Here is an 18,906-nt window from a genome sequence, read left to right on the forward strand (position 1 = left end):
TCCCCACAGCACAGTCAATCACAGACAGCACATGGGAGGGCAGGTCCCCAAGTGGAACATGGGCAAGGCAGCAAGCAGGAGGAGGAGCAGCAAGTCGTCATCGTGAAAAGGTGGGGAATGGTTTTGTAGGTTCATGGAGAGCAAAGCAAAAAAATAAAATAAAACAGCAGATGGAGGGGGGTGGAGGCCATAGGAAGACAGACAAGTCATATGGACCAAGAACATGACAAGACAAACATTTAAGACAACACAGAGCAGAGAGCCGAGGCAAAGCACAGATTAGCAATTTGGACATGAGAGTGTGAGCATAAACAATCACCAAGACAGCTAATAGCGGCACAAGCAGAATCAATGGGCGCTTAACAGGGAAAAAAACTGGAGGGAAGAGGTTGTATGCCAACAAGTGAACAAATAAGCAGTCAAGAAAATTGCTCGGTTGCTGATTCAGCCAAACAGTTCATTTTAAAGTTGGTCTTTTCTCATTGAAGCAAGGTAGGACTTTCACAGGAGTATAGAATTAACCAAATATGAAGGAGTAGGGAATTTACAGGTTTACAGCAAACTGCTGAGGTATAACAATGAAGCTATGAATGATTTCCATAATAAGGTAAGAGAAGACCGACTTTTAAAATGCCAAAGTATTAGGCGCAACATGAAAAAAATAAGATGGGGAACGTGATGAAAATGACACACTGATGAACACATTTTCATGATCATCTCAACAATCATCACTTCTACTATCAAACCTTCTCCCTCTAGTTGTCCATTCATATTCTCTGCGCTCCTACCTGTTCTGGTAGCTAAAGTAAGCAGCGTCTCGGGGAATAGTGCACAGCTGCTTTCCATAGCAGCACAGGGTCTGAGGGGAAAACTCCAACTGAAGGACAGAAGCAAAGAAAACATTTTTTTTTTTTTTTAAATCATTCACCTTGTGCACACCTCCCACTGATAATCACCAGAAAAATTGTGTTCAACTGAAACCTAATGAACTTATTTTCCTAATGTATGATTTTGCACACTGACAACTAAGATTGGCAATAATCCCACAAGGTTAGTAAACTAAATTGAGGGATGATTAATTGATTGATTGTTTTCGGAATGGCTTGTCATTTAAACTGTATGTTGTAGGAGAGCACTCTTTTATTAATGAAACAGCCTCCATGTTATAAACCAAAGCATCCAAATGATTTTGAATAGGCAATATTAAAATTAGAGCTCAACCAATTTATTGGTGTGCTTATAATCAGGCCAATTGTGACGTATCTCAGACAAATCAGTATTGTTGAATATGTAACCGATATATTCACTTTTCCGTCGCTCTGTTCCTGTCTCTCTCTGTGCTGCTCCCTGCCTGAGTACTTTGAGCAGCAAGGTGCCACTCTGCCCGCCGCACTCACTCGGCTGCAGGAGAGGAACTACTACAAACTAACTACTTTTTTCTTTTTTTTACACCATGTTAAGTTGCGACTTTATAAAACAATATACCACCACGCTTTAGTGCCATATTGTCAGGGCCCGTCAAGGAGCGCATTTGAGTTTTTTCGTGCAAGTTTTAGAGCGTGTATTACAGTTTCACCTACTTCCGCAACGAAGCGCCGCAGCCATCTTGTTTACGTGTGTGTTCCACAGCGGAAGAAAACGGAAGCGTCTTCATCACATACACAAGAATGCACAGGCGACAGTGTGCAGGGATACGGCGGGAAACAAATATAACGCAGACCGATTTGTGAGGTAAGATTTTTTTGGAGGAGGCATTTTTGTGATGCAAATGTATTACTCTTTTGAATCCATATTGTTTTGAGAAGCCAAACTCTTTACTTAAAATTGCCTCAGCAACAAAGCGGAACTGCGTTCCTCGTCATGGATCTCAGACCAGAACTGGACTCATGGGACCAATTGGGGGTGTAAGTCACTGTTCGTGCACTACACTGCTGATGGGGATGTCATACAACTTCATGTAAAAAGATCCCTTTAATGTCTTCATTAAAATCATTTTGAAAATGTTCCAAGTAATGTACTTAGGTGTAATCTTATATAGTGCATGTTTTGAAAGCAGCTACATTGTTACATAAAATGTAATTTAGTCCCTTGTATTAAGTCTAGTAACGCTTTGATTATTGTGTTTGTAGTCAACTTTTATTCCAATTTTAATGTTTGTTTCAGCATTTGTTTTTGAGCTGTTTGCAAATACTCAGTGGCTGCATACAGAACTTTTCAATAGCTAGTAAATATGACTAATTGATATTGGTAACATGTTTTGTGAAGAAGCCTTTTATAAACAAATAATGTTTGTGTTTATGTTCATTGGTTCATTAGTTAGTCTCACATCAACAGATGTATTATCACTTTCAGGTGAATGCAGCCACTTGTTTTTATTTTAAGATGGTAAACTATAGTATCAAATTCTAGGCTAATTACGAAAATGCACTAAATGTATATATTTTCATTGGAAGAGTGGAAGAGTGGAGTGGAAGAGTAAGGTGTGGAGCCACTTCACAAAAGACTCATCAGGCAGTTCATGCAACATCTGCAGTGCGCAAGTTAGCCAGGGTTCCAGCACCAGCAAAGCAAAGAACAAAGAACACTACAAATTTGTGGCAACACCTTCAAGTAAATCACAAAGAGGGATGTCCTTATGTTGACAAAGTAATTCAACTTCCTTATTTTAATTTAGTAGTCTTCTGCTTCTTTGTGTTGAATCATATTTTGGGTATTCTAAGAATTTATGTTCATGTACAGTGTGCACTCCCCTCCAAAAGTGTGACAGGTTTTTTGGAGGGCTGTGTATATCCTGTGTATATTGATATATTGGTTATAGGCCAATATATCTGATATTAGCCGATATATCGGATATCGGCTTTTTTCAGCCCCCAATATCGGTATCGGCCCCCAAAAATCCCATATCTGTCGAGCTCTAATTAAAATACAATTAATTAGTACTGTTGCTTCAAGGACATCATTGTTTTCATAAATATGGATGAGTCGCATGTTTATACAGGATTTATTGTACTTTGGCGTGAAAAGCACACTGTATCAATATACATTGTTGTTCTTTTATTTAGCTATCTGTCACCTCGTCTCACCTTTCTTCCACAACAGTAGCCAAGGCTTTGCATGACTGGGTCAATCTCCTGCTCGAAGACCTCAGCCAGTTTGGAGCAGCACTTGTAGACTCGAGATGTTTTGCGGTTGTACAGCCAGGCATTGTTGAACATCAACCAGATGTCATCCACATACTGCCAGGGATCTTGGTACTGACCTACAATCAAAAAACATGTACTTGGGTTTTGGAGATGTCTGACACTAACATATACATATATTCATAAGCGCTTCAGTGATCATGTCCACCTATTAGAATTTTCCCTTGTAACGATAAGCAAAAAAAAAATACTGACCTGTGTCTAGTTTCCGCTTGATAGTGGACAAATCCATGGGGTTCTTCACAATGTCAAAGTAGTCCTACCAAAAAAAAAAAAAAACAAACAAATTTTTATTTTTCCAAATTGAAAAATTGGATAACATTAATTTTGTGGTGACAAAATGTCACGAAATTTCACCATTTTGCTTACACCTATAAATGACAGAGAAACATCAAGAAGCAAAATACCTGGGACAAAACAGAGGAAAAATTTGAGCTCACTGATGCAGAAACGTACAGGTATGCACAGAAGCTGTGGGTCAACAGGCATCCTGAAGGGTAGCGACTCTGGCTCTTGTCTGTAGAGAGACTCAAGTGTTGGCATGAGAGCCTGGCGAAGCTCTTCTGGCTTGAAAACTGTGAAGAAAAATTTTGATATGCATGTACAACCCACACAAAAAAAGACAAAGATACCTTTTTAAAATGTACATACAAGATCAGAAGTTTAACTTTTCCTTACTTTTCTTTTTTGCTGGAGCTTGCGATACAGCTGCTTCTGATGACTCTTCCTCCTCTTTCACCTCTGGTTTCTTATCTTCAGTTTTCACAACTGGTGTTTGTGGGGTTGATGATGTATCCATAGGAACTACTTTGCCTCCTTCACCAGAACATTCCTCCTTTTTAACCTCTATTTTAACAGGGATTTCCTCCGTTTTCACGTTGCTGGGCTTGCCCCCCTTGGAGACGCTGCCAGCATCGCTCTCCTCTGCTTCATCCTGCTGCTTGACCTCTACTTTGGGGTCAGGGACAGCAGCCGTGGTGTCTGACTGTGCCTGCTGGGAGGAAGTATCTAGGCTGTTGACAGAGGCAGGAGTCAGAGCTTGACCATCCGCTTGGAATGAACCCTTTTGGGACAACTAGAGAGAGAAAAAGAAATACCCTCAGGGCACATGGAAAAATGGTCATGATATAATGCTCTCCTGTTAAAAAAAACTCAGATAGGGGTGTTTGCTATTTGTATATAACAACGCTCAAAGAGACATTTTGAGGACAATACAAAAGCAAGTTGAATCACTTTAAAAAGGCTCCTCTGAGCCGTGAGACTAGGGAACAGCGGTAGATGCTCTACTGCACAACTGCAATGAAATATAGCACTCATCTCAGAATTAATCTGAGTAAAAAATGTCATATACAGTATCTCAAATTAATTCAGGTACAAAAAAGTATAATGTGATTGTAGACAAAATGACGTTTTAAATTAGGACTGACATTGATGAAATCGTATCAATATCACTCCTTAACTATGATGTATTCTCTAAAGCTTGAGGTAGACCAAACTTTGAAGGATCTACCCCACCACAGAATGAACCTTTCATTAAAAGTGGATAGAGTGCAAGTGGTGGTAAACTGCTAAATCACACTGACCGGAGTGCGTGGCAGCTGAGCACCATGTGGTGTTGAACTTGAGCCAAGTCCCGGGTGAGAAGGAGTAGAAGATCCAGTCCCAACGTGAGCCTGCTGAAGGGGCTTGTTGGAGCCAGGGCCCTGGCCCAGTTGGCTCTGCTGGGGGGCTTGTGGTTGTACCAGCTGCGGTGCATTAGGGGTGTGCGGCTGAGGGGTCTGAGACCCTGCTAGTCTAGGGGGTGTCTGGTGAGGTGTAGGCGAACGACTGTGAGCTGGGGAGGGTGAGCTGCCACGCATGGCTCCCAAATGGGGGATGGAGTTGGGTTGTTGGTTTGCATTGGGAGTCATTGAGGAGGCAGGAGCACCAACAGCTGAGTTGGGACCTCCACCCCCGACACTCTGAGGGCCCATGGGTCCCACCGTCGAGACTCCACCAGGACCGCTTGCAGAACCTGGTTGTGCCAAAGGACTAGCAACTGGGAGGGAGGGAGGAGTGCCCATCTGCGTCTAAGGATATAAACAGGCAGACAGTTTAAGTTTAAAACATGCAACTACCAATTTCACAATTAGTATTCATGATACAAATGATAAATGCAATGGTTGCTTTAGAACAGGTAAGTGTGATTGCACTTAGAGTGGTGTGAAAAAGTGTTTGCCCCCTTCATGATTTCTTGTTATTGCATGTTTGCCACACTTAAATGTTTCAGATCATGTGCTTGGATTGTTGTTCTCCCGTAATAGTAAAAAAAAGTTTCATTTAATGCATTTTGTTGTCAGTTGTGTTGTCACTGACTAGTATTTAAATTTGTTTGATGATCTGAAACATTTAAATGTGAAAAACATGCACAAAAATAAGAAATCACACCACTGTATCAGTTCTAAAAGGTTTAGACATTGTTTAACACATTTAACCTTGACCTTAGCCTTTTTAGTGGTTATGTTATTTATCATAATCTGTACAATTAAATATTACCTGTGCCATGCTTCCCTGGGGTGCCGACTGGGCCATCCCAGGAGGAGTTGTTCCAACCCCTGGTCCTGAACCAGGAAACTGTCCCTGGGATATATATTGGTTCTGTAGCTGGTTGACATTAGGCTGACCCATCCTAGGTCCAACCATCCCCATCTACAGGTTTGTACAAATAGAAATAATCAAACATTGGACTACTGGTGTGGCGAGTCAAGAGTGGCCGAGTCTATATTACTAATGATGACTTTAGTATCATCAGATGGATTTGAATGTGCCAATTAAATAGATTAAGAAACTCAAAATAGGTGCATTGGTGCTTAAAAGGACTTCAAAATGACAGAGACAATGACCAGAAAACTGTTATCAATAAAAATTGGGGCCGTCAAAGTTATGAGTGTGCCAACTATCCAGTATTTTTTTTATTTTTTAATTTTTATAGATACTAGCCATCTCTTGGCTACAGCTAAAATTTGGGTTACGAGTTAGTTACCGGCAGTCATAGCTGAAGACAGCTATTTGAATGGCTTGTGTTACCTTAGTATGTGGGGACAAAGGCGGAAGTGAGCGAGTACGCACACAGCGCTCAATGAGATGGCAGTAAAGGCTTGCGAGAGAATTCATTAGTGTTTGTGCTTGAACTTGTGCTTGTGTTTGTCAGAGGACAGAATAAAACTTGCATGTTGCAAAACCCCAGTGTCAGACGTCCATGCTGTTGTTGTGTGTTTGTGTGTGTCTGTGTCTTGAGAGTGTTTCAAAGTGAAGTATAAGCTGTAGCCTGACTTTCCTACAATATATGAGCACAGCTTGAAAAGAATGATATTTGAGTGATGGACAGTTTACCCTACTAATGTCTACTTGTTCATTGTACATTGTGCTTGTCTTTATACAGACCCTTTCCAAAAAATTAGAATGTCATGGAAAAGTTGTTTAATTTCTATAATTCCATTCAAAAAGTTAAACTTTCATAGATTATAGATTCAGGGCCCACAATTTAAACGATTTCAAGTATTTATTTGTTTATTTTTACATAATTTGGGCTTGCAGCTCATTAAACCCACAAAAACAGGAATTCAAAAAATTTGAATACTGTGAAGAAATCAGCCCAAATTTTGCAGGGCATGAATGTTTTAAACTGAGTGTCACACACTAATCATCTACTAAACTCAAATCACCTGCACAGGCTTCCCCAGGTGTCATTAAATTGCTTCAGTTTGGTTCAATTGTCTCAGTTGGGTTCAATATGGGGAAGACTGCAGACATGACAACTGGCCAGAAGACCATCATTGATACCCTCCATAGGATGGGTAAGCCACAAAAGTTCATAGCTAAGGAGGCTGGTTGTTCACAGAGTGCTGTGTCCAAGCATATCAATGGAAAGTCTAGAGGAAGGGCAAAATGTGGCAGGAGAAGATGCACCAGCAAAAGAGATGACCGTGGGCTTCAGCGGATTATCAAACAGGGAAGATTCAAGAATCTGGCAGAGATCCAGAAAGAGTGAAATGAGGCGGGAGTCACAGCTTCAAAAACCACCACATTCAGACGCATCCGGGAGATGGGCTACAACTGTCGGGTTCCTCGGGTCAAGCCACTTCTGAACCTGAGCCAACGTAGGAAGCGTCTCCACTGGGCCAAGGAGAAGAAGGACTGGACTGTTGGCCAGTGGTCCAAGGTCCTCTTTTCCGATGAAAGTCAAGTGTGCCTTTCATTTGGGAATCAAGGTCCAAGGGTTTGGAGGAAGACGGGTGAGGAACAGAACCCAAGCTGCCTGAGGTCCAGTGTGAAATATCCACAGTCCGTCATGATGTGGGGTGCAATGTCCGGTGCAGGTGTTGGTAAACTCTGCTTTCTTAAATCCAAGGTCACCGCAACAGTCTACCAGAATGTTTTAGAGGACTTCATGATTCCTTCTACTGAGGATCTGTATGGCGATGCAGATTTCATCTTCCAGCAGGACCTGGCCCCTGCCCATACCGCCAGAAGCACCAAAACCTGGTTTGATGCCCATGCCATCACAGTGCTTGACTGGCCAGCCAACTCACCGGACCTAAACCCCATTGAGAATCTATGGGGTATTCTCAAGAGGAAAATGAGGGGCACCAGACCCAACAACAAAGAAGAGCTGACAGCAAGCATCAAGGAAATCTGGGCTTCCATAACGCCCAGGCAATGCCACAGGCTGATTGCTTCAATGCCACGTCGCATCGAGGCAGTGATTAAGGCAAAGGGATTCCCAACCAAGTATTGAAGATTGACATATCGTTTTGAAAGTACCATATTTTGATTGATTTGATGTGATCCTAATTTCTTTCTTTTTTTTTCCTGCAAAAACTGAGAAGTCAATGGTGATTTCTTCACAGTATTCTAATTTTTTGAATTCCTGTTTTTGTGGGTTTTATGAGCTGGAAGCCCAAATTACGTAAAAATAAACAAATAAACACTTGAAATCGTTTAAATTGTGGGCCCTGAATCTACAATCTATAAAAGTTTAACTTTTTGAATGGAATTATGGAAATTAAACAACTTTTCCATGACTTTCAAATTTTTTGGAAAGGGTCTGTACATTTAGGTTGATTTTTTTTTTTTTAGCTGTTTTAAAAAAAAATAAACAAAAATTGGATAAAGCAATCATATCCAGTCTCATGTTGATAGGTATATTAAAAAAAACTTTAAAATTACCTTTCAAAAGGTACATTTATTATAGATTAAAATTTCTATCTGGAATTAATTACAAGTTTACTATAGACAATAGGTGATTAATCACGATTACGATAAATCTTTTCAGCGATTGACGGCCCTAGCAAAAATCAATGAGAGTGAGCCAATGCATTATAGCAAAAGTGCGGGACAGACTGCGTTACTTTGCACTGACCTGATTGCCAGACAGAGGAGGAGTGGATCTCTGGCCCATGGACTGCATCCCCATCTGATTGAATTGATTCATGCCTGATAAAACACACCGGCTGTTGTTAAGCGATATAATGTTTCATTCGAAAACCACAAACAAATACTAGATATTGAATTGGGTTTCTTGTTGGGTAATAAGTTGTCTCTTAAAAATATGTATCATTGCTGGGGACAATGCTTGAATGTGAATGTTGTGTGTAAAAATATTGTGGCCTGGTCCCCATTGATAATATACCTGGGCTTTGCATCCTGTTGACCATCTGATTTGGTCCAGTGGGTCGTACCATAGATGGATCAGGAAGGGGGCCATCTGGGAAAAACAGAGGCATGAATGCTCTGATATGGATGTTATCTTAGGACCGGGTCTCAGTTTATATATTTTCCTTTACAGTGGTGTTATAATTTAAATGATTTTTCAACTGCAATCAATGACACAAAATAACACAATGTGAGACTTTCACACCACACTAGCGGTGGGGTACATAATAGATTCTTAGATGCATCGCGATGCGGATATTGACGATTATTAATCGATTCATGAATGTCAATCAATGCTGACGTAACAAAAAAAAAAGGAACCAAAAGATGGAAAGCGGAAGTGCTGCCTGGACAGTTTTTGGTGGTACACCTAAGACTCTACCAGAATGGCCGAGTGTAAACGCCGACCCACACTTGCTGGATTTAAAGTGAGTGTCTAGAAGCACTTTGGCTTTCATGTAGTTGAAGGTAAAAATGAGCTGGACAAGAGCCAGACAATATGCAAGCTATGTCATACAAGCTGAAAATATTTTGGAAACACGACAAATATGAAAAACCGCATAGCACGTTTCCACTCCAACGAGGAGAAAAAACAGCCAGCTCAAGTTGCTGCCGACCAGAGAACCATCAAGCAGGTGATTACCAATTTTCCACCCAACTCGGAAAAGGTGCTGTTATGTCACTGTAACAGCGCACTTCATTGCTGATGACTGGACTCTAGCTTCTCATGTGCTACAAACGAGAGGAATGAATGAGAGCAATACGGGTGAGAATATGGCTGAGCTGTTCAATAATGTTGCAGAGGCATGTTGATTTCTTGGGGCCTATTTATTTGGATTTTTGTATTATTTGCGAAGGGCAGCCTAGTTTTTTTGGTTACTCATAATATACTCAAGGCTGTAAGCATTATTCTTGTATGAGAGCTGCTGGAACAGAAATCTATATTTTGCATGAAAGCGGTTTTTGACTTTGCTATACAGTAAAATATTTTTGTCAGATATTCTATGGTCAGGATTTTTGTTTGAATTCAGAAGTCTTTATTTATGAATAATGGCAGATTTTTTTTATGTTGGTTATTCAGAATATGCTGACCTTTGTGTTAATTTTAGACATGTTGCTACTGGCTTTTCCTGCTGGTTCTGTACAGTGGGAAATATGTTGATAGATGTAACCTTCCAATTACTAAGATAATGGAAGTAAATTCATCTGTTTATTTTAATTATGGGTCATTACAAATATGCTTTGTTTTAGTAGTACACAGTGAGTAAAAAAATTTAAATATAGCGAAAAAATTACGCATTAAAAAAATGGACAAACTAACAAAAAAAGATGCATCGATAATCGTTTTATCATCGCACCGTAGGCCTGTGAATCGTAATCGCATCGAATCGTGAGGCGGCCAGAGATTCCCACCCCTACACCACACATAGTTATTGTTTACATTAATGTGCCCAGTCCAGCAGATAATGACCCTATCCAAATCCACATGTGCTCTTGCCCACTCACTTGGAGGTAGTCCAGCAGGAGGCTGACCCATGCTGGCAGGGCCAAGGCCCAGACCCTGCTTCTGGAGACGGGTCCTCCTCTTCTCTTCCAGCTCTTTCTGGATTTTATAGATCTTCTCAGCTAGCAGGTGATAGTACTCAGCCTGCCAAAAAGACAGTCACAGGAATACAAAATTCAAATTAAAAGAAATATTCATAGATTTTCAATGCAATTAAACAGCATTCATGGCAACTTACTCTACTGTTTGCGGACTCGTACATGTCTCCTTCAACTTTTCTGGCATACGCCACCAAGTTCTCCATTCGGCGATCCTTTAAGGCAGCAGGATCTGGAGTTGGAAAGATGGCTTGAACACTGTAGGTGAGAGAAGAACAGAAGATGACTTTTTATATTGGCCAGTTCATTTTTGTTGCTTATATGCAATGCAACTGCACAGTGATATGCAATTTAAATCTAGTGAAAAGTTATGAATATGTCACTTGTGCAAGGGAATGAAAGCCTATTGCTTGGGCTTCACATTGTTTCTGGTTTTGTTATTGGTTTATTTTTGACTACCGTAATTGTTACCTGCCAGGGGACTACAGATGGAAACTAGCAGTTGTGCTATATTCTGGCATATTTAAATCTGTATTGTTTGCAGATGTTCATTAATGTGCATTGTCCCTAATAAATAAAAATAAGTAGGGATGTAAATCTCTTTGTGGTAAACAATATGATACTTAACTTTGATAACTACATAGAAGTTTATGTAAAGGGATATCAATTTTGAAAATATGGGCCATTATTTTATTAAAACTTGCGTTTTGCCCCGCAGTCCCTGAACGCACATTCTAACCTTGTCCCACACTGTACAGAAAGACTACTCTGCTGTATTTTTACTCTTTTTCTTTCACCTCATATTTGGTCACAAAAGCTGATACTACTTGTATGTGGGAATGCATAAAGGTGAGATCTGGTGACCTTATTGTATGTGCGTGTTTGTTCATTGCAGTGTCTGGGATGGTGGATGGTGGGTCTGTATTCATTTTGTGCTTGAAATTTGATGTTGTTCCTGTCATGGTTTTACGTAATACATGATAAGAAAAATGGATTGTTCGTTGTGATGTGTGTGTGTTTTGCTGATGGGTTGATGACTAGCTAGTGTGCTAATGCTAGCTAACGGCAGCGCTGCTGGCTGCTTTTCAGCCATGGTCGCTTTGACATAAGCCCCCAAATAGCTGTCCTCGGCTATGACTGCCGTTAACCAGCAGCTCGTACGCAAATTTTGGCTCGCAGTTCAGGGCAAAGAAAATCAGCCCAGAACGGCTCACATCTAAAAAAGGTAGTCATTAGTTGGGACACTTGTGTGCCAAGGTGCCTCTGTATGGGTGACAGTAGCGAAGCACCGGCGGTGATTCAGTACCTCCTCGCTTCTCTGGCAAGTTGACAAAGTCCGTGACAATTCCAATCACAGCAACAGTAAATAAATCTTAGAAGAACGCTAAAATCATCACATAGCAACTTAACACTCAAAAGGTAAGAAATATGCAAGACAAGTACCAATATAAGTTCTGAATAAAAAACTAACTATTTTAACAGCTTCCCATCATGCAATGCTTTCTGCTGCAATAATTCACTAGCCGTGTCCCATTTTGGGGTCTGCATCCTTCAAGTGCACATTTGCAGGGCGCATGAGGTCATCGCGATGCGCGAAGGCTGTCCCATTTCGAAAAAGCTCCAAGTGTCCTTAAATGCTGCAGACAAATGTGTCCTTCTCTGCCATTAGCTCCAAATTTTCATTGCGTCCATCCTTATGGGCCTTCCATATCCCAAGGCCCAGGTCTGAAAAAATATTTTGACATGGCGGCGCTACACGGAGGAGAAAGGAGAGACTTGTAATGTACGTATAGCTTTATTTACTCATTAGAACATATAATGGCGTACATGTAAAGCTTCGTGTGACATTTGAATTGTAAACTTGTGTTAAAAAACTAGACCTCGAGTACCGTAATTATGATCAAAAGAAAAAGAAATACAAAAGAAATAAACTAATGCATAACTATTCAATAAAAATTGTTTTAAAATATTCTGACTTGCCCAATAAAGAGAATCGTGAACCCTCCAGTTAAGATATAAATGAATAACATAGTAAGAAGCGGTATAGAAAATGGATGGATGGATAGTAAAATTAAAACAAAACATAACTTCTATATCCAAACAACATCGTAATGCTAAAATCTATGTATTAAAAAAAAAAAAAACACATTGGCCACAAAGCCTTACATCCCGACGTACGTGCTCCTACGTGCAAAAACGGGGGAAATCACAAGAGACACGCACGTGTCCCGCACGGATTTTCAAACCCGCACACAGCATGCCAAGCCCATTGGAAGAAAATTGGGATGCAAATTATTATATATAGCCGTAGGTGCTGTAGGAGTAGTACGCCCATCGTGCAATTGAAGTGAGCGGACTGCACAAGCCTGGTACCGTGCCCACATGTGTACGCCCCCAGTGAGTGAAAGGTACGACAGCTTTACATGAAGGGTACCTAGCACGCACAAGTCGCACGCCCCACTCACAATCTAAAAGCTACCAACGGAGGGCGAGCAGCAAGCACGTGGGTGTCACGACGTACTTGCGCCATAAGTACGACACACTTGCAAACCCTCTACTACCCTAATTCCTTTACATGCTGGCCACGGCCAACAAATTTCCCAAAAATTGCAGAGCCCGTGTGTGTGGCAACACATACGTCGGAATGTAAGGCACGCTTAATTAGCTAGAAGTAATAAAGTAGTTAACAATATTATTATGCTTAAAAATACAAGGTTTCTCTCTGAGCTGGAGATAAATCTGCAGATGAATGGCTGCTCTTCTCTTTCCAGCAACACATAATCCCAAAATAATTACAAAACAACTTTGGCGCTATTATTTAGGTCTCTCCAACTTTTTTTCTCTGCGGACTTGACAGCATATCGCAAGAATCGAGAGGGTGTGAACACGTGACACAACCAGAAAGTGTTCCGAAGGCTACACCATCCCATTTCACATCACTCCAGCCACGGCTGGAGGACTGTCATGAGGACCCAGCCTTCATCGACCGCATAGGCTGAGTCCTATGAAGGATGCAGACCCCGGATTGGGACACAGCAATTCAGCTGCCTCTGTCCAGAGGGAGCCTCTCTCTGGTGAACACAGGCAGCTGAATGAATCATTGCAGTGCCCCAGCAGCCATGGCCAATGATCTGCTTTGCTGGGAGGCAAAGCACAACGGCCAGACGACCCCAGCAAGGCAGACAAAGGAGCAGGGGAGGGGGTAAGCCAGCAAATGAGCAAGCAGGCAGACGAATGGATGAGCAAGGCAACCCACCACACCGTGCCAGCCGATAGCCGCCAAGCAAAAAATCCCTGGAGAGGGAGCGCTGCGCCCGCAAGCCGCAGGTAGGACGAGCTCCAGAGCCCAGCAGCCGACCAGCCGCCGGGCCCCACCAGTCACCAAGAGCGAGACTGCCTCCCCGCCCACCGGAGTGAGACCCCCGACAAGCATGCAACCAGATAGAGGAAAGGCAAAGACACGGAAAACAGCCCAACAAAACACAAAGACTATTAAAGACTTCAAAGAGCTTGACAAATGCGTACATTGAACGGCAGGACATTTTCCAAAATTTCCGGTGTACAAGCCACGACTGTTGTTCCAATCATGCTTTGAACCCAGTGACTTATACAGTGATGCGGCTAATTTATGGTTACATTCTAATCTCGCAACATTTGGTATGCTTCAGAACGGGAATTTTGTGCTACGTGCACACACCCTCATCATGAAGAACACACAAAGAAATGCATATGATGCAGCTTTCAAGTAACGAGACTTTCAACGAAAGAGACTGAAACTGTGCGACGAAGGAATTCTAAGTCTGTTCAATACCGACACTGAAGAGACGACTTTTGTGGTTTTACTGTGGAGGAGGAAGGTAGGAGGACAGCGATGAATGACTTTTCTGGTATGTTACTGTTTAACCAGTTTATGCATTGTTTGGGGAAAAAAAACATTTAATTAAAAGTTAATAAAATCTTTCTGTGTAACATCGCTCTCTGTACTAAATATCCCATGTTACAACATGGACACCTGTGGTTTATAGACAAGTGCTGCCTATATGTACAAATCTTTTTTTCCCTTCAGATTTAGGGGCTATCCACACGGAAACGTTTTTAGGTCAAAATGGCAAAGTATCTTATCATTTCAGCCTCTCATCCACACGGGAATGGCATTCTGGGAGGCCTGTATTTTTTTTAAAACGACTTCCGGAGTGGGAAAATCTGAAAGCGGTGGCTTGTCGTTGCCGTGTAGACAGCTCTGTACGAAAACAATGACGTCAACCGACCCACCGCCACCTTGTCGCCGCCACGTGACCAGAAGTGAGTTTTGACAACAGGTCAACATAATTTCTGAATATTTCGACGGACATGACTCACCTCAGTCGACATTCTCCTGATATTTCGTTGTCTTATACTCCATAATGATTCGCAGAAGTAATTCCCCTTAAGTCTAGACGAGCCTTGGAAAGCGGAAGACGACGAACTTATGCTCATGCGTTCTTTCTTCTTCTATGGTTTGGTGTGTCATGTGGTTCCGTCCGCGTAAGTGTTCACAGCGCCACACGTAGGTGTGTCCTGTGTATTACATAGTTTTCAGTCAGTTATACTTTCCCGTCTGAATGCAACTATTTACTAATTCGGCACAACCCGTCAAAAAAAACGTTCCTGTGTGGGTGTGGACAGGGCCTTAGCGGGGCGGCTTATATTCTGTTAAAACGTAAAAGGTCTGTAGTCTGGAAATTATGGTAGCTACATTTGAGAATAACACTACAACACAAAGGACTGCTGAAGGAGAGGATCTTGAAATGGAAACCTTTAGCCACACCAACCAACAAAGCTATCACCATTGCAGGAGTATATCCAAAAATCATCAGAACGAGAAGTTAACTGCAGTTAACTGATATATTAACTGACATATTCACTAATGATTTTGAACAACACAGTAAGAGGTCTGCCGATGTTATGTCGGTTAATTAATGATATTAGTAAGCATCTACTAGTTTTTACTATTTATAACCCTAACCATAACCCAGAAGGAGACTGATGGATGACAACATTTTCACATCGCTGGAACTATTTGAAATAACTGAGGAAATCACCAACACAAAATATTGCAAACAGTGTGCGGCTGGATGTAAAACTGGCTAGAAATCTTACATCAAAAACATACAACATGAACTGTCAAGAAGGGTCGGCAACCCCTGGCTGCGGAGCCGCATGCAGCTGTTCAGCTTGTTTGTTGTGGCTGCCTTCGCAACTGGGGAAAATGTGCATCTTTGTAATGAGTTTTTTAAAAATCCGACTTTCTGTGAGACGGTGAATGGCTCAGTTCTGATTGGTGATTGGATGAGCGCGAGGGAGGCATGGGAAGCCGGTGTTTGGCTGCCTGCTTTGGTTGAGATGTGACAGACATGTCTTCTCCCCCAACGTGATAAACTAACCATTAATACTTGTATATACCCCCAAAAATGAAACACCTCAGAAGAAGTTCTTATTTCTGCACGGACAGATGCCTTTGTCTTCTCTGCCAACGATGCTGGCTTACATGTATGCTTAATATGCGGCAAGAAACAACACAAAACTCTGAAAGACATTTTCAATACAAGCACTCAACACTTTCTGAATAGTTGTCATTTATTTCAAAGTACATCTACATATGTAACAGTGGTCATTCCTGCAGTCTAGCGCTGCACACGACGGGCTCGAACGAGCAACCACATCTGATTGATGGGTGCCACACACGGGAGGCGATGTCGCCTCTAGTCTATTAATTTTCAATGAAACCTGCGTGGAAGCGATTATTACGAGTCTCTGTCCAGCCAAGTGACACGCAAAATCCGTGCGTGTTAAATTTTTTGTTTGTGCATGCCATCATGAACACGCTGACTTGTCGCCCCTGACAAGGACCAATCTACGGGAGTTTCACTGACCGACCAATGAGCGGACAGGATGCTATTCAGTGCGCCCTCCTAGGTACACATGGAATAATACATGCTGTGTCAGCTTTCCCGGAGCCATTTGACATTTCTAAAAAAGAAATTTGAGATATAGAGAAAAAAGCAGCGGCATAGGAACTTGTTGGCACCAGAGTAAACATAGCGGGTAAGTTTACATTAATTTACACAAACATTTATGTAAGTTTATCTTCAATACTAGCAAGATCCGGTACTATCAAGAGTACTCGGTCAACACCGCTTTCTCTCCTCTGAACTACCTTGATACCCCAAAATTCTGGCAGTCAATCAAAACCGTGGGAGAGTCGTAATTCGCTCTGGATGTCAGCGCATCGCTCACCACAGCTGTTCGTCGCCATTGCCAGCAAGCTAAAAAAAATAGGCTGACAAATAACTGTGCTGCACATTTCTTCAGGCATACGGTAGTGAGGTTTAATCAAGATAATACTATCATAACCCTACTACTTGGCATCCGTTACACATGCACACTGCACTTTTATATGTTGTATTCTGCTGTTACAACTGGTAAAATTCCAAATAACACTTTTGAAAGTTTATAAGATGTTGTTTTAATCTGATGATTTGTGGCTCCAGACTATTTTACTTTAGTGGCCGAGGGGGTAAAATGGCTTATTTAATAGTAAAGGTTGCTGACCCCTGCATTATAAAATGTCTCAATTTGTAGTCCTGTATTTAGACTTTCATTAATAATTTATTTATGTATACATTCTTTATTCTTTTCTTTCTCTGTTAGAAAATGGTAAATACATGAGTTATTATAAGGAGGACCATGTTAAACGCAGGAAGTGAACAGGTCATCAGTAATTGCTGAGTGAGTTAAATAAGCTCTTGTGCAAATGTGTTATGTTCCTTATTGTAATTTTGTAATGTTTAAAACAACCTATATTAATATGCCATAACCATCATCAAACCAAGTTGTCACTACTTACAGTTTGTGCACCAAGTGGTTTCGCAGGTCCTGCGTGATGTCCTCATGCCAGCTTTTCCTCATTCCTGTGGCAGACGGAGGGGCTGCTGTGGGCATGGAGCCGACCCCGCTGGCATCGTTCATCAGGCTGGAGAACAAAACGGAAAGCATCCTCAAATTATTATCTCACAAATAAAATATCTTTGTCTTTATTAAAAAAAATACAGTTTGTCTTACCCCTGGTTATTCACATTGAGGTGCATCATAGTATCCTGCAGCAAGCTGGTTTGCTGACTCTGGGAAGGAGCACCCACACCTCCATTAACTCCCATAGGACTGGAGCCTAGAAGGGAGGGAACAGAATTCTTATTTATTTGCATCCCTTGTCTTTCTTTTATAAGTGTCCCTTAAAATGTCTTTGAGTTGGCTAACTTACCCATTGGATTCATCTGCCTCATACCAGCTTGCCCTTGGAGGCCCTGTCTGGCCCTGTTGGCCAGGGAAGGCTGACCCTGGATCTGGTTCCCCTGGTAGGTGAGACCCAAGGCTGCATAGGCTCTTTCTATAGAACTGGGATCGATCTGACTCGGCGGATTGAGGTTGGGAGCACTAGGTTGGCTACCCGGTACTGACCCAAGGGAGCTGCCCAGACCTGCACCCGCTGCACCCAGAAGAGCTGTGAGGGCATTAGAAAAATTGAAGATTAGACATAGGAATGATTGATTTGCCAGCCTATTTAAAAACCTGCAGCTTTTAAATACAGCCCTTAATCATTTTGACAAAAAAATGTAAGCAGTGTATAGTATAATTGTTATTATGAAGAAATCATGACGGGAGGCCACAACCTCTAATAAAAAAAATGCAAGTAGAAATACTTTTGGTCAGATACAGACACTCACACTGCGGGTTCCTCTTGTCTCCAGCATTCTTCAGTGGCAGGCAGACTGGACAGTCATGTCGAGTGCAGTTCTTCCAGTGGGAGATGATTTGCCTCGATGACGCACAGTGAGCAACTGAGGACAAAAGGGAAGAAATTAAGATCCGTTCCTGTGATGTTTGCGTTCTTCATGTTCCTAGACAGTCAATAATATACAACATGATATTAACGCAATCCCAGCTATTTACAGTCAAATTTCAGACCAAAGCACAATAAACAGACTGGCCAACCTTGAAGAACATTTGAGTATCCTACTTGTTGATTTGTTTAATTTTATTTCTAAAATGTGCCGTAAGCCAATAATCAACCAAACCAACCACGGGCCGCAAATGGCCCCTGGGCCGCACTTTGACACAAATGCTTTTATACCTCATTGTCAGAGTAGAGCACCAATTGTTATTTAGGTTGTTAGCTTCCTTTTTAGCAAGCAAATGATAATTAAAGAGAGAAGGGAAGTGTCATTGCAGCTTGAATTAATCACTGCGTTACAACAATCATTTTTTTTACTCCAAATGTAGATCCGAAATTGGAGGAGAAGGCATTCGCTGAGTTGGGCTGTCCTCCCTCTGAGCGAGTCGTATACAGACAGGAACTAATGTACTACAAGTC

General features: G+C 41.6%; 1 protein-coding gene across 2 annotated transcripts in view; it reads right to left on the minus strand.

Annotated features, from left to right (window-relative positions):
* ep300a (E1A binding protein p300 a) overlaps positions 1 to 18,906 on the minus strand; it is a 41,566-nt gene that overhangs the window by 14,256 nt on the left and 8,404 nt on the right. The window contains exons 5-19 of one of the 2 annotated variants that reach the window (XM_054763221.1): positions 18,260 to 18,373; positions 17,797 to 18,036; positions 17,598 to 17,703; positions 17,383 to 17,508; positions 10,637 to 10,754; positions 10,401 to 10,542; positions 8,872 to 8,946; positions 8,602 to 8,675; positions 5,736 to 5,888; positions 4,784 to 5,269; positions 3,879 to 4,275; positions 3,657 to 3,775; positions 3,396 to 3,459; positions 3,084 to 3,259; positions 789 to 877 (exon numbers count right to left, since the gene is read on the minus strand). In XM_054763221.1, coding sequence (XP_054619196.1) covers positions 789 to 877; positions 3,084 to 3,259; positions 3,396 to 3,459; positions 3,657 to 3,775; positions 3,879 to 4,275; positions 4,784 to 5,269; positions 5,736 to 5,888; positions 8,602 to 8,675; positions 8,872 to 8,946; positions 10,401 to 10,542; positions 10,637 to 10,754; positions 17,383 to 17,508; positions 17,598 to 17,703; positions 17,797 to 18,036; positions 18,260 to 18,373 — 2,479 coding nt within the window. Of the gene's footprint in view, positions 1 to 788; positions 878 to 3,083; positions 3,260 to 3,395; positions 3,460 to 3,656; positions 3,776 to 3,878; positions 4,276 to 4,783; positions 5,270 to 5,735; positions 5,889 to 8,601; positions 8,676 to 8,871; positions 8,947 to 10,400; positions 10,543 to 10,636; positions 10,755 to 17,382; positions 17,509 to 17,597; positions 17,704 to 17,796; positions 18,037 to 18,253; positions 18,374 to 18,906 lie in introns of both variants that reach the window. The other variant, XM_054763214.1, reaches the window with a different exon arrangement.

The sequence above is a fragment of the Dunckerocampus dactyliophorus genome, chromosome 2 (genome assembly GCF_027744805.1).
Source record: "Dunckerocampus dactyliophorus isolate RoL2022-P2 chromosome 2, RoL_Ddac_1.1, whole genome shotgun sequence".
In the NCBI taxonomy this organism is placed as follows: domain Eukaryota; kingdom Metazoa; phylum Chordata; class Actinopteri; order Syngnathiformes; family Syngnathidae; genus Dunckerocampus; species Dunckerocampus dactyliophorus.